The 23,901-nt window shown below is 35.2% G+C and overlaps 3 protein-coding genes across 5 annotated transcripts; 2 read left to right on the forward strand and 1 right to left on the reverse strand.

Annotated features, from left to right (window-relative positions):
- Window positions 1-6,750: 6,750 nt before the first annotated feature.
- LOC111792985 (serine/threonine-protein kinase STY13) lies at window positions 6,751-11,271 on the forward strand. The gene is made up of 6 exons (XM_023674629.2): window positions 6,751-7,428; window positions 7,526-7,658; window positions 7,806-8,001; window positions 9,008-9,132; window positions 9,224-9,382; window positions 10,680-11,271. Exons 1-6 carry the CDS (start codon window positions 7,298-7,300, stop codon window positions 10,989-10,991), a joined length of 1,056 nt encoding a protein of 351 aa, XP_023530397.2. The 5' UTR covers window positions 6,751-7,297; the 3' UTR covers window positions 10,992-11,271.
- Window positions 10,415-13,734, reverse strand: LOC111792986 (cryptic loci regulator). Of its 3 annotated transcripts, none has more exons than XR_002814866.2 (4): window positions 13,200-13,734; window positions 12,200-12,404; window positions 11,279-11,361; window positions 10,415-11,211 (listed from the first exon to the last, which is right to left on the reverse strand). XR_002814866.2 is itself a non-coding variant. In XM_023674631.2 (2 exons), the coding sequence occupies exons 1-2, from the start codon at window positions 13,617-13,619 to the stop codon at window positions 12,246-12,248; spliced, it is 579 nt and encodes a 192-aa protein (XP_023530399.2). In that variant the 5' UTR covers window positions 13,620-13,734; the 3' UTR covers window positions 11,971-12,245. The 3 variants fall into 3 exon arrangements, 1 of the variants encoding a protein (XP_023530399.2); XR_002814865.2 differs by having other exon boundaries at window positions 11,279-11,370; XM_023674631.2 differs by lacking the exons at window positions 10,415-11,211; window positions 11,279-11,361 and having other exon boundaries at window positions 11,971-12,404.
- A 1,560-nt stretch (window positions 13,735-15,294) lies between these two features.
- Window positions 15,295-22,978, forward strand: LOC111792984 (SAGA-associated factor 29 homolog A). Its single transcript, XM_023674628.2, has 9 exons — window positions 15,295-15,615; window positions 16,764-16,857; window positions 17,026-17,102; window positions 17,957-18,051; window positions 18,194-18,279; window positions 21,157-21,210; window positions 21,300-21,453; window positions 21,647-21,660; window positions 22,733-22,978. The coding sequence occupies exons 1-9, from the start codon at window positions 15,498-15,500 to the stop codon at window positions 22,839-22,841; spliced, it is 801 nt and encodes a 266-aa protein (XP_023530396.1). The 5' UTR covers window positions 15,295-15,497; the 3' UTR covers window positions 22,842-22,978.
- Window positions 22,979-23,901: the final 923 nt, after the last annotated feature.

The raw sequence follows: 23,901 nt of genomic DNA on the forward strand, positions 1-23,901 counted from the left end.
GCAACATCTATCCCTTCTTCAATCAAACCGGCATGGCTACAAGCAGAAAACAATGAAAGAAATGTTAATTCATTGGGTATAACTTCTGATTTCTTTTGTCTTTTTGTCATGCAGTTTCAAAGCTTCACTTCCTTGTCCCTGGATTCCGTAGTCTGCAATGATTGCACTCAAGGCCAAATATGAGCGTATGACATGGTAATTCTGCTAGAATTTTTTTTTGTTGCATTTCTCAAACAGATTCACCAACTGCTCCCTGCATTTTATGTAGATGATTCGAAAGCTGTAGAGATTACAGAAAGACGCCACCTACAGCGAATTTGGGCTCCATTTACGAGTTGGTTGATTGGCTAGTATAATCTTTTATGGCTCCAAATTTCTGAAGTTTCCATGAACAAGCCGCAAGTGACGCTATTCACATAAAGGTACCAGCTTCTTTCTTAATTTTATTCTTAAATGTCATGCAAATATTATTCCATGGCATAGACATAAAATTATGAGAAAGTGAAGCATACACATAGGGAAGGAGATTGAATTCTGTTAGACTACATGTCTTGTTTCTCCTCAAGTTTCCTTGTCCCACCACCACAATACTCACCTAATCAAACCTTCACACTGACCACGTGAAAATCTTAAAAGTAATTCTGGAATAGTATCAGCAGGCAACCATGGAATAGTATGAGCAAAGTTGGAAGTTCCTGAATTTCTATCTTTATATTTGCCAATCCTCACTTTCTTTCTGCAGAAGTTTGAGTGATTACAAATATATTACCAAATTAGATCATTCTTCTTGGACCCGTCAAGGCTATTTAGGGATATTCCTATCTCATTCTTCTTACCCCCAATTTGACTTTTTGTGGATAGTCATTACCTTCCATTCATTTTTCTTTTCAACTTGCCCATGTGGAGGCCAGGAAATACAATCACAGACTGAAACATTATCATTCTAGTTCAAGTAGAACTTTAAATAAGTATTCGGACTTTATAGGTATCTTGTATTCAGTTGTGAATAAAATTTGGTAAAATGAGATAGTACACCTCTAAATAGTAGAGTTTAGAGGAAATGAGATGAAGTCACGCTGGCTACTTGCCTAAGATTTAGTATCCTACGAGTTTATTGATAATCATGTCAAATCCTTATCAGGATAGTCGAGACATGGACAACTTGACCGGAATACTCTCTCTCTCTCTCCATATATATATTACTATGGGAGTTATTCTCTCTCCCTCCCTGCTGTGACCTTCCATTCATCAGCTTTTGTTTCTACTTTATCATTTTGGGTCATTTCATAACTTCAAAACACCACAATCCACGTCTCTCTCTTTTCCATGGATGGTCTATGGAAATCATCCTTCAGCCTTCCACTGTGTTTGGAAAAAAGTAGCTAGTGATGGATTAGCAACAAATGTTCGTTTCTTTAGTTCTACGCACTTGAGAAAGTGTCTCTAAGGATTACTTGAGTCAAAAGCACCTCAGCCGTATTTGGATCAAAAGCAAAAACAAAAAACTACGCCTTTCGAAACAAGTAACCTTTTAACATAGAAAACTCAAAAGACCAGCTTTATCAAGCATGCCCAAATTAATCAGACACCACCTAATATACTAAAGCAATTCCATATTTGAGCAAAGGGGGAAAATAATGGTGTTGAGTTATTTCCAAAAGGGGAATAAAAATAAATTAATTTTAATTACGTGGGATCCATCATAATAATACTGGAGACGTAAAAGATTAAAAAAGAAAAGTTGCGAGACTAATTGATGTAATGTCTCAAGCAGCCTACAATTTGGACTCCTCGTTGCACGTGACTTGAATTGTTTCAAAACTATGAGTTGTCTCTATGAACAATATGAAAACAACTTTAACCTTTCTATTTTGTATTTTTGTCATCTTAAAGTCTTTCGTTTTGCCCTCTCTCTTCCCTTTGGTGCTTTGGGTGTCATTTTTAAATTAGCATTACAAAGAATAAAAATGAAAGTGAGGAAAAATAATATATTGGAATGGTATCAAGTCCGTGAGGGAGAGGGTCATGTTCCTGCGCTTAGGAAGTTCTTTAAGAGAATTTGGGAATATAAGATGAGGCTGAATCACAGAAATGCCGGAATGACCAGCCGCTACTTGAGTTTATGGTTAGTCACAAGGGGTATAGAAGTTGACCCGGCTAAGATTAAGACTATCAGTCTTATTTCTTAGAAGTAAGATCCAATTTACTAGCCTAGGGCTTTGACCAAATATCGGTCATATTTGACGGGCACTCCTTGGCCCAACTTTCCACTTAATTGAAAAAGGAGAAAAAAACAAAAAAACCATTGATTTTTAGCCCCAAAATTTGTGAAATTGTAACCAAGGTACACCCTAAATTTGGATAGTTGTCTTAATCTTAACCTTAAACTTGAGGTTAAACTTGAATAAGTGCTTGTAACTATTGCCCTTTGATAAATTTTGTTGTGTGAAAATTTAGTTTAAAAAGTTTTGTCATGATCGTAAAAAATATGGATGGTGTGAAATTTATAAGATTTTAAAAGAAAAATAGCTTCATAGTTAATTTTTTTGTTAAAATTATAAGTCTTGACAAAGTTATTCAATGGTTATTTGTTATTAATAAAATTTAAGTAATGAGTTTACCGAATATACGTGTATATATATTTTTTTAGTTAAACTTAGTAAGCAAATTGGTGAGAGTGAATACAAGATAGATATTTAACGAAGTTTAGAGCTAGCGGAATGAATTAAAAGTTTAGTATGAAAATTTATAAGTTTAGTATGAAAATTTATAGTTAAATTTGGAATTTGATTAGAATAGAATTATTGTGAATGAATTATTTCTAATTGAAGTTTTATTCTAATGAAACAAGGGATTCATGGTGACTTCAAACTTAAGGTTCCTCTTGTATCTACAAGAGCAACATGTGTGATAATTTGATCCTAGATATTTGTGATTAGATGGCTAAGAGTGAGTCTTACTTGCAATAAAGAACTCGCATAAAGTGGGATGCCTTGTTCGTCTCGCTTTGATATACATATCAATTCTTAGATAGATATAATGTCAAGTAAAGTTAGGATAGAGTTGTGTATTTGCATATGAGATTTACCGTTCTTCATTATTACTCGACAGATTTGTATCTCTGATTTAATAGATCTGTATTTCTGTCGGTGACTTCTATCAGTTAAGACCAAGCTTCGTAGGTAGTCGTATTTTCACACATAACCGGGAGTGTACGTAGGCATTCTCCCTAGATTGAAAAACAAGTTTTAGCACTATGGTATGGATGATTGGTGAGGGTTGGGGAGATGTAGGGTAATTGTCAAATCACGTATTCACCGACACTTAATTTTCACTTACCAACCAAAAAGATACTCTCTGACAAACAAAACAAGAATGAAGACTCTTTCTGCCTTTTTCTTTCCCTTTTTCCCCTTCATTTTCATTCTCATGACCAACTTTACACAAGCACAATCTCCCATAGTCTACAAACTCAACATTTCCGTGGTCCCATTTCAGTCCCTTTTCCAGCCCCATTATTATTGGACTCAACAAAATTTCTCAATATTCCACTCAAAGTTCTTCCAAAGTGCTCCTCTTCCATCCACTTGATGGGTTGCATTTACTTTTCCGAGAAAGTTTCTAGCCTATAATAATATATATTGAGGATTGTTGGGAGGGTGTAACGATCCAGATCTACTGCTAGGAGATATTGTTCTCTTTGGGCTTTCCCTTTCGGGTTTCCCCTCAAGGCTTTAAAACGCGTCTGCTAGGGGAAGGTTTCCACACCCTTATAAAGGGTGTTTTGTTCTCCTCCCCAACCAATGTGGGACATCACAGAGGGTGCCTCACATTGACTAATTTAGGGAATGACCATAGGTTTATAAGTAAGAAATACATCTCCATTGGTATGAGGCCTTTTGAGGAAGCCCAAAGCAAAGCCATGGGAACTTTTATGCTCAAAGTGGACAATATCTTACCATTATGGAGGGTCGTTATTCGTAACAATATTCTCTTTTCATTCATAATTGATACATTGTCATGTAGTATATTGTTTTAGTTTATGTGCTTTACACTATTTTTAAATGTTTTTGTTATACATATGATGATTTGAGGTAGTATGAAAAGTTTGGTTTATGAACTTTTGTATTTGTATACATCGATTTATTTTTATTTTTTAAAGTTCAAGGGCTTATTAGATATAAACATAAAAATTTATTCTGACTCGTTGTTGGATTGAATTATATTTGGAGAATACATCATTTTCCTTATCAATCAACTTATTGACCCATCTTTGATGATTGATTTTCATATTTAGATTGGGTTTCATCTTTTATCCTTATTCTTTAATCTTGATCATCATTATACAAACTTAAAAAGAAAAGCTCTTATTCTTTTAAAAGTTAATAGAATATTATCGTCAATCTTTTATAAATGACAAAATATATTGCTCTTTTATATATGATCTAGACAAATATTCTAGTTATTGCCATATTATTTAGATCATCGTTAAATTGGTCGCCTATCTAATACTCGAATAGGTTTCTACTTTTGAGTACAGGTGATTGATATTATGAATGTGTGTAATTTTTAAATGATAAATTAAAATTTTCATTTTCATTTTGGGTATTTGTTGCTAAGCTTGAATGTTGGGTTGTGATTTGATTTATGTATTCTTATAGATAGATTTGGACATTTTTAAGAATTTATTTTGAATTGTTTGTTTCATTTTGTGTAATTTGTTATATATTCTGTGGGTTGGAAAAATCTTTTGAACCGAACCAAAATTTCAAATTGGTTGACTTGGTGATTTCAGCAACTCGAATCGAGTTCAAAGAATTAGCAGGTTGTTTTTTTTTTTTTTTTTTAATTATTTAAAAAATCTTATTTATTCACAATATATGTTACATTAATAATTAAAATCTCCAATATCGGTTACAAATGTCAATTCTTACTTTTCATAATGATTTTGCAAGTAGGCTAGGATTGAGTCATAACTATATTTTCGAGTAGGCTTGGTTGACCCAACAAAAAATACGGTAGGACTCCATGCTTCGTCAAAAAAGGGCATCATAGTTATTTTTTTTCTGTATAACAGGATCATTAGTTACTCGTATTTATTCGAGGCATTTACCATTAAGTGATTTATATGAATCATTACTTTTTCTTTCGTGGGTTTTCTCTATTATTCATTGTTTACGTATAACTTCACCAAGTACTATTTTTACCCAAGGTTTTACTTCAGTTGGGTGATCTAAATTGGTCGGGTACTTGAATCATCTAAACACCATTAATAAAAGTTTTTTTTTTTTTTTTTTTTTTTTTTTTTTTTTTTTTTTTTTGCAATTATTAATATTTGTCTAATTTTAGGGAAGTAACATAAAAAGGAATAAATGTTAAAATTGTATTATAGTATTTAAATGACTATATTTCTAATTATATAAATATATGGAAACTAATTGCATATAGTACAGAAATAGATATAACCTAGTACATTTAATTAATTAATGTTTTAATTTTATTAAAGTAATTTATGTGAATTGATAGTTTCAAATTATATTATTATTCAAATAAATAGTGTTTTGTGGACCAAATTTTATTTAAAAAAAGGTTGAAAATGAAATGATTGGAGAGAGAATGTTAGAAAGAGAAAGAGAAGAAAGTGAGAGGAAGATTATTTTTTATTTTTTTAAATTAAAGCATATAAATACCATTTTCATTTTTTATTTATGAATAATTATAATTTTTAAATTTTAAAAAGTACTAAAAATTAAATGGTTATAAAAGGATGTTTTAATATTTTAATTTTTTTTTAATGCCATTTAAAAATATTATTAAAAATAAATATTTTTACCAAATTCATATTTTAGTAAAGCTTTTAAATTTAGATTTAGTAATAAATGATTAAAATTGGACCAATTTAACATTTAATTGGATTTATTTTAATATAAAAAGAAAATATAAAATCACTTAAATTTCAAATTACTCTTCACGAGCTTCCCTTTAACTAGGGACCCGGGACCCATTTGAAAATTTCACGTTTAAATAGAGAATAGAGAGGGAGCATGAAAAAAATAAGCTCTCGAGACCCATTTTGAAGACGGAGAATTCGCTTACAGAAAGGGAACTTAGAGAAAACTTTTTGATGCCCATTTAACTCGTAGGCCCCGAGACCCATTTTGAAGAGGAAAAATTTGCGTTTAAAGAGAGATATACAGAGGGAACTTAGAGAAAACTCTTTAGAGAAAACTCTTCAATACCCATATTCATATTTATTACTATTATTACTGTTGAAAATCACGATGTAATATTAATATTTAATTTTTAAATAATTACTTTAGTCAATCGTTATAATAATATTTTTGTTTACGAAGATAACATATTTTTTTATTTAAATAAGTTTAAAAATAAACTAAAAAACACAAACAAAACAGAAAAATTTACTCGAGAACTTGATCCTCACAAAATTTTCACCAAATTATATACCTCAATCCAAATAAACAAAAAGTTTCGTGAAGATGAAAATTGAAATAGGTTAAAGAACGAGGATTAAAAAACTTTTATTTTGTGTCTACGTGTAGATATTTTATTTAGACGTTACATTTTTTTCTTACAGGAAATTTTTTATTTAACATATTTTCCAATAAACTAAAGGGATTTTTTAATTTTTTAATTTTTTTTTTTATTTTTTAATATTTTTTTTAGGATTTTTCATGGCGACAGATCTTGGCCTTATCCGTGCATTTGGCCTTCCCTTCAGAATCCAGTTTTTTTCTTCTTCAATTTTTGCATTCAAAGTCAAATCACGAGCCGCTCTACAGTGCACAGTAACTCAACTCTTTTGCAGCTTTAAATTGCCGATGGCAACAGCATTCACTTCCATACGCGGAGAAGCATCAATTTCACTGCTCAATTTCAGCCGCTCCCTTCCTTTTTCATTGCTCTTCTCCTTTTCCCTTCACCGATTGCGATATCATAATTTATTGCCTTCTTCCCTGCTTCTTCTGACACTAATCTTTTTTGTTTTCCCCCAATTTCCCCATTTTTATATTCTGGGGCTGCTGGATTTGCCGCTTCCTACATGTGGAGTAGTATATGCTTTCCCCACCAAGCACAAGAATCCGCTCAATTTCTCGATCCGTTTGCGGGATTTTAGGGATGGGTTATTTCACTTCTTTTGTCTTTGCTTTAGTACTGCCTCCGTACCCTTTGAATTTCTGATGGGTCTTTTATGGGAAAGGTTTGTGTGAGGGGATTGAAACTAGGAGGAAGTTGGAGAGTGTAGTCAAGGTGTTTGATAAAAGTCCTGAGTGAAGATATGGATTCTGGTAATGGGTTTTATTCAACTGGTGAATTCAATTTGGATGCCAAATGGTTGATTGATCCTAAGCATCTTTTTGTTGGGCCGAAGATTGGGGAAGGTGCCCATGCCAAGGTGTATGAGGGAAAGTACGTTTTTACTGATCTTAATTGGTTTTTCTGCCTGTTCTTTTGTTTGTCTGAAATCTGATATATTAAAAACCTCTGTTTCTGTCTCTTCTCTCAGGTACAAAAATCAGATTGTGGCTATTAAAATGGTGGGTAAAGGAGATACTCCTGAGAGGATAGCTAGAAGAGAAGCTCGGTTTGCTAGAGAGGTTGCAATGTTGTCCAAAGTGCAACACAAGAACTTAGTGAAGGCACTGATCAATTCTACTTTTGGATGTTATTTTTTTCCTTGTCTAAACTTCATACTTGGTTCTGGTGATTGCTGTTGTGATGCTTTTCTAGTGTTTCTCATGTTCTAACTGTGCTACTCTTTTGATGAACTTTTTTTTTTGCTTCAGTTTATTGGCGCTTGCAAGGAACCTATGATGGTTATAGTGACCGAATTACTCACAGGTGGAACATTGCGCAAATACCTCTTGAATTTGAGGCCAAGGAGCCTGGAACTTGACGTTGCGATCGGGTTTGCGCTTGATATTGCTCGTGCAGTGGAGTGTTTACACTCCCATGGAATCATTCACCGTGACCTTAAACCAGGTACAGACATTTACACTAATCTCTTGGAGTTTAGCCGATGACACTCTGTTGCCATTTACTGAATTGTGTATGGCATAGAATCCTTTTGGTGGATTCATCATTTCCTTCTGCCCTGAAAACTGCCTTCTAATAGAGCTACTGAATTTGGAAGAGAGAAGGAAAAAATATGGAGGTTTTTCTTTACTGAATTTGATTATGAATCACGTTTGATGGCCTTCTGATATAGCAGTTACAATGGATTTCTGCTGTTTGAAATGAGGTCTTCTTAAGCTTCAACTGTTTTTTTTACAATGAATTATATCTTAAAAGTCCTCCGGGGCGTTCGGGCTTCCCCTCAAAGTTTTTAAAACGCGTCTTTTAGGGAGAGGTTTCTACACCCTTATAAAGAATGTTTTGTTCTCCTCCCCAACCAATGTGGGATCTCAAAATCCACCCCCACCTTCGAGCCCAGCGTCCTTGCTGGCACACCGCCTCGTGTCCACCCCCCCTTCAGGGCTCAGCCTGCTTGCTGGCACATCGCCCGGTGCTTGATTCTAATACCATTTGTAATGACCTAAGCACACCACTGGCTTATATTGTCTTCTTTGAGCTTTTCCTTTCGGGCTTCTCCTCAAGGTTTTTAAAACGCGTTTGTGAGGGAGAGTTTCACACCCTTATAAGAATGTTTTGTTCTCATCCCCAACCGACGTAGGATCTCACATATTTTGTGTGTGGATTCAGTTTCAACATGATCATACCAATATCGTAATCTGATTACGTGGTTCAAACTACGAAGGTCCAAAACCTTTTCAAATCAATGTTTACGTCTCATGATGTGATTGCTTCAAACCATAAATCAATTTGTTTCCTGAACTGAATTCAAGGAAGTTGGTTGGATAGTTCATAATACCGAATGCAAACTCCAACCATGTAGACATGTTAAAATAGACTTGAAAACATTCAAGTGAAGTATATTCATACAAATTTCTGGTTCATAAGTAGCTCTAATGAGACCCTTTCATTGCAGAGAACTTGATATTGACTGCAGACCATAAAACAGTTAAGCTTGCTGATTTTGGTTTGGCAAGAGAAGAATCAGTCACGGAGATGATGACTGCAGAAACAGGAACATATAGATGGATGGCTCCAGAGGTGCTTTTTTTTCCCAAGTCTTTTTCTTTATGGTTAAAATGTTGATATGGTTCTTATGCTCTTAACAACTTTTATTTTCATTTGTTGGCAGCTCTATAGCACAGTAACTTTAAAACATGGAGATAAAAAGCATTACAATCATAAAGTTGATGCTTACAGCTTTGCCATTGTATTGTGGGAGCTCATTCTTAACAGGTTGCCTTTCGAAGGCATGTCGAATTTACAGGCGGCATACGCAGCTGCTTTTAAGGTAAGCATGTATTGTAATATAATGTCTTATAATTATTCTGTTACTGTCCAAGCCCACTGATAGTAGATATTGTCCGCTTTGGCCCGTTACGTATCGCCATCAGCCTCACGGTTTTAAAACGCATCTGTTAGGTAGAGTTTCCACACCCTTATAAGAAATGATTCGTTGTTCTCAAGCAGTTCTAGATGGTCATTTGGTATCCTATGAAATCTTGGGTTAGAATCCCAACTAGTTTCTCTAGGACTCTTTAACTTGGAAAGGTTTGAATTACATCTTTAAACTTTCAATTTGAATTCCAAGAACGAACGAGTTTACTCGCTGATACTAACTAGTGATGATGTGAGTAATGGGGGTATGAGTGGTATAAGGGAGTAGTAGGTGAGTTAAAAATAATAACAATAAAGTGAGCTGACAAGTTTAAATTGGATCTGATTGCCTGACTCATCAAATCTTACCTACCTTTAGCTTAATCTAGTGGACCTACTCTCTTCTGCTTCTCCTTGCATCATAGTATCAAATTACTACTCATTATTATTTGTTTAAACAGTTTGTTCCCTGACAACTTTCTGTTATTAAATTATTACATTTATTAGCGTATCTCACGTTGGTTGAAGAGGGAACAAATTTTTTTTTACAAGGATGTGGAAATCTCTTTCTATTCGACGCATTTAATAGTGACATCATCAGTGTCACGTTCTGGGCAGTGTACTTTGAGGGGAGGTTCAAAAGGAAAAACTCAAAGATGATACTATCTGCTAGCGGTGGGCTTGGACGGTTACAAATGGTATCAGAGTCAGGTTTCGGGTGATGTACTAGCGAGAACGCTGGCCCCCAAAGGGGGTGGATTGTGAGATCCCACATTGGTTGGAGAGGGAAACGAAACATTCTTTGTAAGGGTGTTGAAACCTCTCCCTAACAAATGTATTTTAAAACCTAAAGGAGAAACCCATAAGAAAAAGCTCAAAGAGGACAATATCGGTAGTGAACTTGAGCATCGAAAAAAATATATACATTTCATGTAACACCTGAAAGTATATGAAACTGAAGCACTTCTCTTATTAATCAAGGCCCTTGATTATATGATCTTTCATGCACAATTTGCCTGAAAGTAGATAACAAATGTCAAGGTACATGAAGAATGTTCTTATTTCCAGTGAAGAAAATGACTTAAAAGCAATCTCGAAGATGTCAAATGGCAGTTTAGAGGAACTGCACTACTAAACAAGTTCAATAATCAGTTCTTTATTGTAGCACATCTCAAATGCCCTGTTCTAACTCTTAGCTTTGGTGTTTTCAGAACATGAGGCCTAGTGCTGAAAATCTTCCAGAAGACTTGGCTTTAATAGTAACATCATGTTGGAGAGAGGATCCAAATACAAGGCCAAACTTCAGCCAGATTATACAGATGCTATTGCAGTCCCTCTCTAAAATATCACCACGAGCACCTGCGATCCCACCTCGGATATGTGCTGAAGATGTCGTTATGCCACCCAAATCTCCCGGTACAAATTCCTTGATGGCTGTAAGGCACGGCTCGGGGGAAGCGTCACACGGCATGATCGAAGAAAACCCAACAAGCTCCTTCTTCTGCTTTAACAAGTGTTACTGATCCAAAGGAAGAAAACCCTAAAAGGCACAGTTCGACTTATGTAGATTTAGTTCTCTGAGAATGCCCAATAAGCCAAACAGCAAAATGTAAGAAAGTTTGGGATCACTGTCAACTCAAGAAAAAGTTTGAGAATCTTAGCTTTTTCCAAGAGATGTGTAGGATCATTGAGTGCTGACACACCCATCTTTCCAACAATCAAGAATCTTGGCATGTAATGTTTCTGAATTCTATTGGGAATTAGATAATGAGAAATTCAATGATCATAATGGTTGTAAAGAAATCTTTACCTCTTTTTAACTGATATCACTGCTTTTCTATAAATGTCTGCCTTCCTTGCAATAGTTGTGAAGCAAACATGTGCACTAAAACCCTACATTTCCTACTTAAAGCAACATCAGGAATCAGAAAAAAGAAGCACAAAGGGGTCCAACAAATCACAAAAATGAGAACATTCGATGTTTTCATCGACATTCTATAATAATTCGATCATTAAATTTCTTACAATATCGACAATGAACTTAGTAGAATAGAACATTCATTAAAGAAGCACAAAGGGTCCAACAACTCACAAAAATTAGAGCATTCATCGACATTCTATAATAATTTGACCATTAAATTTCTTTCAATATCGACAATAAACTAAGTAGAATAGAACAAACATTCATTAAAGAAGCACAAAGGGTCCAACAACTCACAAAAATTAGAGCATTCATCGACATTCTATAATAATTCGACCATTAAATTTCTTTCAATATCGACAATAAACTAAGTAGAATAGAACGTTCGTTATAGAAGTACAAAGGGTCCAACAACTCACAAAATTAGAACATTCATCAATATGTTGATATTTTCATTGACATTCTATAATAATTTGACCATTAAATTTCTTACATTTCATTAAATTTCTTACATTATCGAGAATAAACTAAGTAGAATAGAACTAAGTAGAATAGAACATTCACTAAAGAAGCACAAAGGGTATAACAACTCACAAAAGTTAGAACATTCATTACTATGTTGATATTTTCACGACATTCTATAATAATTTGACCATTCGACCATTAAGTTTCTTTCAGTATCGACAATAAACTAAGTAGAATAGCATGATGAGGGAGAGGCACATACTTAAGGGTTCACAATCTATTGTAACAAAGAATGTGGTCTCCACAAGTATGCTACAGATTAGATTTTACATAGTAAGAGCTTACAAATGGAAGGTCCCCAGCTTCTGTTTCTCTTCATTGCCCAAGTTTTTTATTCATCACATAGTGAGGCCATGAGTTCACGAGGTGATGCCCAAATTGGAAGATCGATTAGACACTGTTTCAATTGGTCTGCTTCCGTTTTGCACAATGCTTCAGCGATATCACAAAGCTTTGAAACATTACGAATGATGGCTTCCTGACCTTCCACCTGCACACAGATATAATAATTAGGACGGATCACCTAATTGAGAAACTATTTCTTTTTTAAACACTATGGTGGCCAGAGGAAAAGATGCTTTGGGAGGGGCCCGTTCTTTGCATTATGCTCCAACCCACCCTAATAATTCTGAAGAAGTCGCCCCAATTTTGCCTATTCTGATGCCAACTCTAGGAGATAACAAAATTATATAATTGAAGTTTCTACTCGAAGCTTCGACCCATTGGAGGGTATCTCCAACATGGGTTTGTTACCTCAATTTTATTCAAGTGATCGAGAGTTTTTAACTAAATATTGGCTGGCTTTTGGAGTAATGTGATCGAGAAATTCCAACACTGGTTAGCGAAAAATGACGAGTTTCTCTCCTGATCTCAGTCGGGATAGCAAATTGGAGTTAAAGTAGCTAGCAGGTAGGGAAAACATGGCATTCCAATGGCCGCGATTTCAAAATTCAGCGTCCTCGCAATCAAATGGTTGCTTGAATATGGTGTTGATAGTGGATTTCTTAAATCTAAACCTCATACCACTGAAAGAGGAACATGTTTGGTCTCATAATTTGTTAGGCGAGCAAAGGAATAATCAGTTCAAACACAATTTCAGCCAATTTGAAGAAAAAAACGCAAACTGAACTGGAAATTCGTTCTATCTAGACATAAAATTTTGCCAACAAATGATGAATTACGAGAAATTTGAGGAAATTCCTGGAGGAATTAACGCATGAAGCTATAAATTTCAATCCATTGCGTCTTTTCCCCAAATTATGATACAAGACCGAGGGCAACACACCTGAGAGAGAAGATCCTCCACCATTGACGCGCAAGACAGCTCCTTCTCCTGAACCGAGTTCAACGAGGAAGCCTCCAGAAACAACGCCGTTCCTTCTTCCCCTTCCCGCCGGTACTGTTCCTGCAGCTTCCGAGTCCTCTCCTCCATTGCCCGCAAGTTGTTCGACAAAACCTCCCACTGTTCAATCTCTCTCTGGTACTTGGCTCTAACCTTCAACAACGTCATCCTCCTGCGCTCTCGCCGCCGATTCTCCTCTGCCTCAAGGTCCGCCGCCTGAGCCACCGACGAGCGAGCTGCAACGGCTTCCGCCGGGTCCAGCCGGCGCCTCTTCCGCTTGTAGACAAAGCCATCGTCATTGAAGAGCTCCCAATCCCCTTCTTCTTCTACAGACATAGATATGGCTGCAGCAATCGACTCCATGAAAGGAAACCGAGCGGGAAACGAACCAGAGGGAAGAGTAGAACAGGCGCTATCAATCGGTTTTCAATTCCCTCAAAATTTTCGAAATACGACGACATTTGTGGGCGCCCCAGAGCGCGCGAGATAGCCAAAATAATAATAATAAATAAATAAATAATAAGCGTCGTCCATTGGGCCTCGAATTTCTTCGGCCCAACTCAATATTAAAGCCCATATGTCGGGCCCAAACTTAAAGCCCATATATTAGGCCCAACACTTGCTTACTCTCAAGAAAGGAAATATACCTATACATATACATATACATATACATACGTACATACGTACACACACACACACACATATATATATATAGGAGTTTACTTGTTAACCAAATAAGTCGACGTCAGTCTAGTGCTCGGTCTTATACATTGTAATGTCTGACTCGAGTAGGTTTTTTTTAGAGATGTGGTACGAGTAAGGATTTAGTGAGTATATATTGGACGCATGTCCTTCTTCCATATTTACTGAAGAACACGAGGGTTTTGAGGGTGCACTCCTGGGATAGATGGGCTTGAGCCAGTTCGATCTACTCGACTTGTGCATGATCATTGTTTGATTTGTCCGGGATGGACCTTAAGATCTTTATACGTGATTTCACCCATGATAGGGCTCTATCTTATAGATATGTTTGGATCGATATATTGTTTATTGATCTTTTTGGATCATCAATTTTCATGGAGATTTTAGTCTTTCGATAGAATGGATCTTATGTAAGATTTGAATGCATCACTGATATCGGTTACAAGCTTAAATATTCTTAATCTTTAAAAAAATGGGGTACGATTGTGTTGGATTGTAACCTTATTTTAAAGTTGACTCGACCAAAAAATGTCAACCCAAACTAAAAAAAATAAACCCAACCCTGCCCAACTTGTATGGTTCGGGTTAAGTTGTCCAGATTGGTCTGGTTACTAGGTCATATGAATACCCGATTGAATAGTAACAATTATAGTTTGAACGTTACACTGTAATAATCTATATAGTTTACAGATGTTTTGTGCATATTCCTTAATAAAAAGAAACCACTTCGTGTGATTAAATAACTCCCGAACATGTATTTAAATCATTCAAAAATTGTTTATATATATATATATATTAAAATATTTGAATCAAAATAAAATTTAATAAATCAGATTTAAATAAATTATTTATAATAAAAACATTTTTTTTTCTGTTTTCTAAATATTTATTTTGGTATCTAATAAATTTTAAAATTTTAAAAAAATTTGTAATAATTTTGTAAATTAAGAAAAAATATCACAAAATTTAAAAATATTTATTATATATAAAATAAAATTTTGAGAATTATTTTTATTAAGATATGGTATTTTGGAGATATATTTTAATAATTAGTTAGGAGTATATTTGTAGTAATATATTTTATGTTAGATTTGATTAACGGTATATTTTATTTATTTACAAGATTGAATTAGTTATATATTTTTCATATTTTTAGGTATTAGTCGATAGTTTGTATCCTATTTAAACGTGGTAAACATGAATGAAGATCATACTTTCGATCCCAATTCTATTTTTATTGGTAAGGATTTCTAATAATTCTTAATTTTTTTATTTATTTTATATATAATAAATAAATAAATAAATAAATAATGTATAACGCTTCTTCACAACCATGCAATTCTCTCAGCTCCCCCATCTCTCTCTAGAAATTTTTAGAGGGGAAAAACAAAATTATATATAAAGTTTCAGTTGGAAGAGGGGCATTGAATGAGGGAACCCAGAAGCCCAAATTTTTAGGTAGGATTTAGATTTTTTGTTGTTGTTCTTCAACAGTTTGGTTTGATTAGCGCTAAAATTTCCAACTCGGACCACTGAGCAATGTCGTCGCTCGACATTGACGGGATTTTGGTTAACACGAAGGAGCTCGATCGGCTCCGGAAGGAGCAGGAGGTTGTTGTTCTTGAGATTAACAAGATGCACAAGAAACTCCTCGCCAGTGAGTATTCTTTCGTTCTTAAAGCTTTTCGTCGAATCATAGTTGTTTTCTTTTATCAGTTTGGTGTTTTGTTATTATTTTTTGAGATCAAGCTGGTCGGAATTGACCAAAATCGTCGATTCTTGCTCTGCTGCTGCTTTTCATAGTTGATGAACTGACGGTTGAAATTTGGGCGAGGTTACGATAATCTGAGAGTTGTTGCATTTTGGAATTTTCCTGGAAATTACTTGAGTCTGTTTCGTTTTTCTTTTTGGGAACAATAATTGAGTTTGTTAAGGAGCTGATATTCAGTGATCGATGAAAAATTTGGGGTTTCTGTAAAATTTTATGCCGGATTTTTGTACGCTGTAGGCTAAATTTTAAGTGTTTCTTGACAAAGAGACTGATTCAATGAGCTTCAATGGTTCAACCTGAAATAAGAGGAAACTTTCTGAAAACAATTCAGTAGCATTCAAAGCATTTTATTTATAATAATACAATGATAAGAAAAGACAACACTAAATAACAAAGGCTATATAAGAATAACTTAAAAGCTATCAGTCTAAACTATCTTAATTAACTAAACCAAACCAATTTATTGTCCTATCAATTTTCTACTGTGTTAAGAGGATCAAATGCTACTTTGTTTTTTGTTTTTTTTTTCTCAGTTTTCTGGGAGGGTGGATATATACAGTCATAATTATGGGTGTGCAGATAGTTATTCCGCTTGGCGGGATACTTGTTAGAGATGTCAAGGCAGTGACGTTATATAACAAGTTCATGAAAAAGGTGCATTGTAGTATTGTTGGATCATAGTTTGATGAATCTTTTCATGTATGTCGTGCAAAGGCCAGCCTCTACCATATTCTTTTATGATGGAAATTTGAAATGTATCATTACATCTTATATTTGATTATTGTGTTTACTAAATGATGACAATGAGGTAATATGTAATAAGGCAAATGTTATATCCAAAATTTTGTTATAGAGCTTCAATGTTTGTATGAATTTGGAAGGTGAGGATGATAACCTCAATAATTTTAATTGTTTTTCGATTGTTAACTAAAACAGAAGAGTACAAAATGTTCAGGAGTTAATCACCTCTCTTCCTGTCCGGTGCTTCTAAAGAGTTCTATTTTTACTAATGTTCCGTATTTGGTTGTTTGCAGCTCCTAAGGTGGTTGAAAAGCCTGGGGATAATTCATTGTCAAAACTGAAGCATTTATATACTCAAGCAAAACAGCTTTCAGAGGATGAAGTGAGGTAGGTTTACTCTAATTTTCCTTGAAATTCATACTTCAGAGTCTGTTTAATCGTGTTTTACATTTTGCGTGTCCTAGATACGTACGAGTAAAAATCATTTATCTACCCTCAGTGTATCTGTATCACAACTATTGCACCTGGCATTGAAGTCCATATTTTTTATTGCAGCGTTTCCACAACCTTATTGGGCCAACTTGAAACTTTGCTGCCCGCTGGACCTCCTGGGCAACCAAGGAGAAGGATAGGTGTTTGCAATAATTATTCAACTATACTGTGTTTTAATAATAACTTCAAAGAGATTTTTAATTCAGGCTTTTGATAAATGACAATTCTTAAGATATGTTAACATTATCTTGAACAGAGATGCAATCATGTTTTCCATTCTTCTGTTCCATTTACTCCTGTCCAATTACTACACACTTGGTTAACTACAGGACGAGACTCATTTATGTTCAAATAAGAACTAATCATAATTAACAGAAAGGTAGTATTAATAGATGTCACAGTCGAGAAAACTGGACTCCTTTTGATTTTATTGGAAGCTTGAATACTAAATGTGTTTTCTTTCCTTTGTTACTCCTGAATTTGAAGCTTTCTTTATGGATGGTCGATTAATTTGAGCCATGAATTGAGTTGCTTTATTACCTTTGTTACTGTATATAATGTTGTCTAATACTTGTGGACATACTGATGGTGTCTGAAATAGAAATTTTGAGTTTCTATTCTTGAGGAGACAGCTTTATGTCCATCTGTTCTACCTATTCTGATTACCAAACGCACACATCTGTGTAGGTACGAATATATCTGCACTTATGATTGCTACAAATGGATGATAGGGGAAAGGAAATTGGCTTTTGTATTTGTTTGCTCGATATTTTTCTCACCTTCAACCATGGGGAAAGGATTGCCTAGAATGACATCTTTGATTTAGTTATATAGCTACTTATGACTATCAACTGCAAAGCAATCATTAATTCCTTACTATTGTTTCCCTTATTAGCAAACAGCCATTAGTGTATTTCTGCTTCTCTTGTTAGATTTTGAAGATATGTTATGAAGCAGTTATCTGTAGATTTTCTCATTTCAATGTATATGGCAGAGAAAGCGAAGAGAATGAAGGCAGATCCAGATAATGCTCGGCTTTCACCTGCCATGAGAAACCTTGAGGCTTGTGCTAATCTGAAGGATGAACAGGTCTGAATGTCATCTGCCAGTTTGTTTGTCTCTGTTTTTATATTTTTTTATTATTTTTTTTGCTAAAAATAATTCAATTGCTTTGCTTTGATTAATTTCAACTAGAAGCAGTTATTTAGTTATCATCTCCTCTTATATTCAGGTGGCAGCCAGGGTGACACCAGATGGGGCTGAGAAGGATGAATGGTTTATTGTAAAAGTGATGCACTTCGATAAGGAGACAAAACTGTAAGTTCAATTATACTAGCAAATCCTTAAGAGAAAGGTCTGATGGAAGTTGAGTTGAATTATTTTTTTTATTTGAAAAGAAAAGCAACTAATTAGTAGGAATTATCTTTCATAAACAACTCATAACTTATAGGGCCCCTCTTTTCGAGAAGACCAAATTTCAACATTGCCTTCTCACAGGCTACTCAATATTAGTAATCAATGACTTGTGACTTTGTGTCAGTTTCCCCTTTTGGAGATAACTATAGGTAATAGTTAATATGGAGGTATATGCAAAATATTATTGAAAAATGAGATACAGAGCTCTGATGATTTATGTCGAAGGATTAGCCTTAGGAGATATTCGTGTAATTCATGAGTTAATAGCCAAGTTAAGAAGGAATGATATTTATTACTTAAGGAGGAGTGTCGAAGGATAATTGTGTAATCCCATTAAATAAGGGAAGTAGTTGACCTCTCTAAGGGGCATGTAGTTTTCTAAAAATAAATAAGAAAAACCAGAAGCTAATTTAGATTTGCAACATAGTATCAGAGCTTTTCTATTCTAGAAAATCTGACTAAAGCCAAACCCTAACTCAATCGGTGAAGTCTTCATAGCTGCCGATCATCCATCATATAAAGTTTTATTAATTAAGAGCTTTTATAGCTGTTGTCAAGTTTTATTTGGAGCCTTCATAGCTACCGCAAATACGTTCCATTCGGCAAAATTCTAAATAAAATTCTGTTTCTGCAAGCCCATATCCATTCGGCAAGCACTGCCCAGAAAATTCCATTCGGCAAGCCTCCATTGTTTTTCAAATTCAACAAATAAGTATATCCACTGTTCTGCAAACCCACCACATTCAAGGTAGGATTTTTTTCGTCGTGACTTGGGTAAATTTTGCTCCATACCATATTTTCCTCCAGACCAAGACCCACCAATTCATTATGTCAGAAAAATCTCAAGTCATTCTTCCAATCGTCATCATAAAGTAACAAATTCTGAGATTTGGGTTTGAAGTATTTAGTAATGGAGGGAACCAAAGGCGTTGTAGGAAGAAAATGAGGCGACAAAACTAAGATCACCAAATCCATCAAGTCTGGATTCCAATTCCCGTATGGAAGAATCAGACGGTACCTTAAGAAAGGCCACTATAGAAAGTCTACTTTGTAGATCATGAGTCCAACCCTATTGCAGTAGAGTTACCAACTGAACCACACACTCCATGAGGAGTGAGCACGAGAGAGGCGAGCAACGCCCGTGGCCCGTGGTTGTGCTCCAAGGGATAGTATGCATGAGTTATATTCTCTCACGGCTTCAACTGACGGATGTGCTAACAAAAGAAATTCATAGCTAACACAAATTTATTCAAAGCCTTTCTTTTTAGCCAGGGAGAATGAATGCCATTTTAGAGCAATCCCCTTTGGAAGTTGTGTCTCAGTCCTAATGTGGTTGATCATCCGAAAAGACCGAGATTTAGAAGTAGGGCGAGTGTCTAAAGCCCAAGTTATCTCTCTGAATCAGCTTAATGAGTGAAAATCTGCCACTCGTTTGGTGACGCCGAAGTTTCTTGCTAAATCGAATTGCTTGACGAGACCCGAGAGGCAGACCATTTTGCTTTTGATTTGGGGGAAACCCAGGGTACCTAATAAAAAAACATGTTTTGTAATTGGCTTACCAAGGCGATGCCTTTATAGCTACTATGGACAAACTTATTCGAAGCCTTCATATCTACCGTGGACAAATTTGTTTGGAGCCTTCTTAGCTACCATGGACAAATTTATTCGGAGCCTTCATAGCTACCATGGACAAATTTATTCGGAGCCTTCATAGCTACCGTTGAAAAAATTGTTTAGAGTCTTCATAGTTACTGTTTACATATTTATTCGGGGCCTTTATAGCTTCCGTTGACAAATTTATTAAGACTCTTCGTAGCTACCATTGACAAATTTATTTGGAGCCTTCATAGCTATCGATCATCCACCTGGACCAAATGTATTCAGAGCTTTCATAGCTACCGTTGAAGTTGTGCCTTGACGTTGAAGTTGTATCGTCAAAGTCGTGTGATCAATATTGCCATAAACCTAATTAGTCCAAGCTGAGTAATAGATATATTCATTCCCAGGTTGAGGAGGTGTTGAAGGACTGAGATATTTGTGTAATTCGTGAGTTAGTGTTCAAGTTGAGAATGAATGATATTTATTATTCAGCTTGAGGGGGAGTGTTGATCAGCTTGAAATGGAACGTCGAAGAATATTTGTGTAATCCCATTAAATGAGGAAAGCAATTGACCTCCCTAATTTATATTGATTGGGACCTAGTAACCAGTGATTTATTGCTATCTTATCAACTATTATCTAGGGATTTAATTAGATTACCTAATATCTAGTGAATTTAGATTATTCATCGATTTAGATTTAGTAGGTCTTTTCTTATTAAAGGGACATATAATTCTCTGAAAATAAATAAAAAAAACAACAATCTAATTTAGACTTGCAACCATTTAAAATCTAACAAATTCATCATTTCAACTGTTCAACTGTGCTCCTTGCTTTCTCATTCATTATTGTTTTACATGTTTGATTGCGTGCACTGTCTGACATCATTTAGAGCTTACGTTATGAATTTTTACAACCAATCAAATCATTTAAAACATGACATTCATTATTGTTTTACATCTTGATTGAAAATCGTATTTTCTTTCCACATTCGTAGTTGTTGGTCTAAGATTGAGTTGCATCATGCTGTAAGTTTGACACTAATCTTGATGCAATCTCATGGGTGATTTTTCATATGAAAAAAAAAAAAGACAACATAAATGATGATACGTTTTTAGACATCAAATCTACATTACGATAGATATTTCGTTGTGTATTATGTAATATGCATATGCACAGATTTGAAGTACTAGATGAAGAGCCAGGCGATGAAGATGAAGGTGGAGGGCAGAGGTAAAGCTATGTGATTATATCCTTGCATTTAAAGTTCTTTATGCAGTTCGATACCTAATCATCCATTTTTTAATTCAATTGAATTTCAGAAAATACAAGTTACCAATGTCAGCCATCATTCCTTTTCCAAAACGAAATGATCCTTCTACTGTCCCTGAATTCCTACCTGGAAGACGCGTTTTAGCTGTTTATCCAGGAACAACCGCTCTTTATAGGGCAACGGTTGTCAACGGTCATCGCAAGGTCATTATCATCTCATTCACACACCTTCTTCTATTATATTTATAGCAACACAAACCTGTCTCAACTCTCTTGCTTCTAACCTCTTAGGCTGTGTTAACATACATTATACTTATTTATTTTATGTACAACCGACTGACAAGTAAATTTCTTTTGAAACGGATGGCATCCTTTTGATAACTCCGCATGCTTCCAGAGGAAGACAGATGAGTAAGTTACCTTTTCTTTTTATGAATATTTTAAAGTTCATCACTTCATTTCTACTCTGATTTTCCACTCTTTGATTGGCATTTTGGTTCGTTTAATTTCTCATGTGAAATAACATCTCTTGATTGGCAATGAAATATAGGGGAAAACATTACCTTTTCTGCCGTCCGTTTTGATCTCTTTCGAGGTATAGATGGGTTCAATGAGGGTTTCCTTGTGTTCGAACTCAGTCACCCAAATGCTATTTTGCTTTAATTTCTCATGTGAAATAACATCTCTTGATTGGCAATGAAATATAGGGGAAAACGTTACCTTTTCTGCCGTCCGTTTTGATCTCTTTCGAGGTATAGATGGGTTCAATGAGGGTTTCCTCGTCTTCGAACTCGGTCATCCAAATGCTATTTTGCTTTAATTTCTCATGTGAAATAACATCTCTTGATTGGCAATGAAATATAGGGGAAAACGTTACCTTTTCTGCCGTCCGTTTTGATCTCTTTCGAAGTTTAGATGGGTTCAATGAGGGCTTCCTCGTGTTTGAACTCGGTCACCCAAATGCTATTTTGACTTGATCTTAAAGGGTTTAGGGGGAACTTAGGATGACTTTCAGAAGGGTGGAAAGAGCTTTTAGTCCTTTAAAATTATCTTTTAAAATTTGTCATGACATCAAAGGTGCTTAGGAAAAGAAGTACTTTTAAGGTATTCGTGTGTTGTTTCTGTTTTGAGTTTATTTTTCCCATTTATGATATATATTGCCACCACTTTTGATCTTTCTAGTACCACTTTTCGGCATGGTCAATTACGTTGCCTCGGGATGGTTCGATGTGGTTTGATTTTCCTGTTTCATTTGCTTTGGGTGTTGCCATCGGTCCCGATTCCGACCTATTGTCTTGTACCAATTTTCAACTGAAAAAGTTTCTCCCCTTCAATTCTTGATTATTTTTCATGTCAAATGATGTGTGTTCATGATCTTTACCGTCCATTCCAACTTTTGTAACTCATCACTACGTAGAAACAACACGAAACTACATGATCTGTCGTGCGTTACAAATTCATCCTCGTGTTTTCTTCTGGACAGTTACTTGTTGGAATTTGACGACGACGAGGAAGACGGGTCATCGACGTTGCCCCAGAGAACAGTACCCTTTCATAAGGTGGTGGCCTTGCCTGAAGGACTTCGCCAGTAAGCTGCCTGTATTTATACTTGTGAATAAAATATAAGGTTGTAAATCGTAGACTAAAAATTCTGCATTCTCTACTTTACATTTGTGTTTAAATTTGAGAGATGACAATGTATGCAATATCTCTTCACACTTTGCCTTCTCATGATGAGTTATTGGTGATCCTTTTTCAATGCTTGGAGGAATGCCAATACTATGCCTTCTCATGGGTGCATGTTATCCCAAGTTTTCTGTATTACAAATGAGTATTGGTCTTTATTTGAACACTTCATTCGATCGACAACCAACGTAAACGAAACCCAAGAAAAGGTTGAACCCGACATCTCTTAAGCTTCGTCGGGTCATGGGTGTGCATTTCAGCATATCTTGGCTCGACTCGAGGTGGGCTTTTGGACCTTTGGCCCAATGGTCTCTCTATTTCGATCGTGTATCATCTTGGTTTTGTAGTTAGTAGTCCTATAGGGTATACTCAATGTGTCTGAGCTTGCCCCACATATGTATTAGAAATGATACCTTGGGGCGGATGTAAAGCTAAGCCAATAGCTTTGACTTCAAGAACAGAAGACTGTGTTGGTTGTAAGAGATGTGAATTTGCCTCTCCGACGGATTTCTTGAGCGTTCGTGTTTATTTATGGCATGAAACTACTTGAAGCATGGGTCTAGCTTATTGATACGTTCTCGAAAATTCCCCTTGAATTCATTTGATTTCTTTTTTACCGACAAAACACGTGCTCGAAAATGATTTCTTTGGATTTTATTTCATTGTCCAAATTACAACAAAAATACATATGTAACAACTCAAACCCACCGCCAGCAGATATTGTCGTCAGCCTCGGTTTTAAAATGCCTCTATTAGGAAGAGGTTTTCACACTCTTCGGCTTCACGGTTTTCACACTCTTCCTTTTCTATAAATGATATTCCAAAATTATCAATTAATAAGACGGGACAATATCATCAATCAAGAAGTTAGAGGTTCAAATACCTCCATCCCTACTACTCTTGAACTAAAAAAAAATAGAGCTAATAATTAAACATTAATTTGAAAATATTTTTTTAATAGTTAAT

This window comes from Cucurbita pepo, chromosome 4 (assembly GCF_057944985.1).
Source record: "Cucurbita pepo subsp. pepo isolate OVF chromosome 4, ASM5794498v1, whole genome shotgun sequence".
In the NCBI taxonomy this organism is placed as follows: Eukaryota; Viridiplantae; Streptophyta; class Magnoliopsida; order Cucurbitales; family Cucurbitaceae; genus Cucurbita; species Cucurbita pepo.

Excerpts from the sequence above, each read along its gene's own strand:
- LOC111792984 (XM_023674628.2), top strand. The coding sequence starts at position 15,498 with ATGTCGTCGCTCGACATTGACGGGATTTTGGTTAACACGAAGGAGCTC. Across the intron at positions 17,103-17,956 it reads GCAACCAAGGAGAAGGATAG|AGAAAGCGAAGAGAATGAAG; the intron begins GTGTTTGCAATA and ends TGTATATGGCAG. Across the intron at positions 21,211-21,299 it reads GATGAAGGTGGAGGGCAGAG|AAAATACAAGTTACCAATGT; the intron begins GTAAAGCTATGT and ends ATTGAATTTCAG.
- LOC111792985 (XM_023674629.2), top strand. The coding sequence starts at position 7,298 with ATGGATTCTGGTAATGGGTTTTATTCAACTGGTGAATTCAATTTGGAT. Across the intron at positions 7,429-7,525 it reads GCCAAGGTGTATGAGGGAAA|GTACAAAAATCAGATTGTGG; the intron begins GTACGTTTTTAC and ends CTCTTCTCTCAG. Across the intron at positions 9,383-10,679 it reads CATACGCAGCTGCTTTTAAG|AACATGAGGCCTAGTGCTGA; the intron begins GTAAGCATGTAT and ends TGGTGTTTTCAG.
- LOC111792986 (XM_023674631.2), bottom strand. The coding sequence starts at position 13,619 with ATGGAGTCGATTGCTGCAGCCATATCTATGTCTGTAGAAGAAGAAGGG. Across the intron at positions 12,405-13,199 it reads TGGAGGATCTTCTCTCTCAG|GTGGAAGGTCAGGAAGCCAT; the intron begins GTGTGTTGCCCT and ends ATCTGTGTGCAG.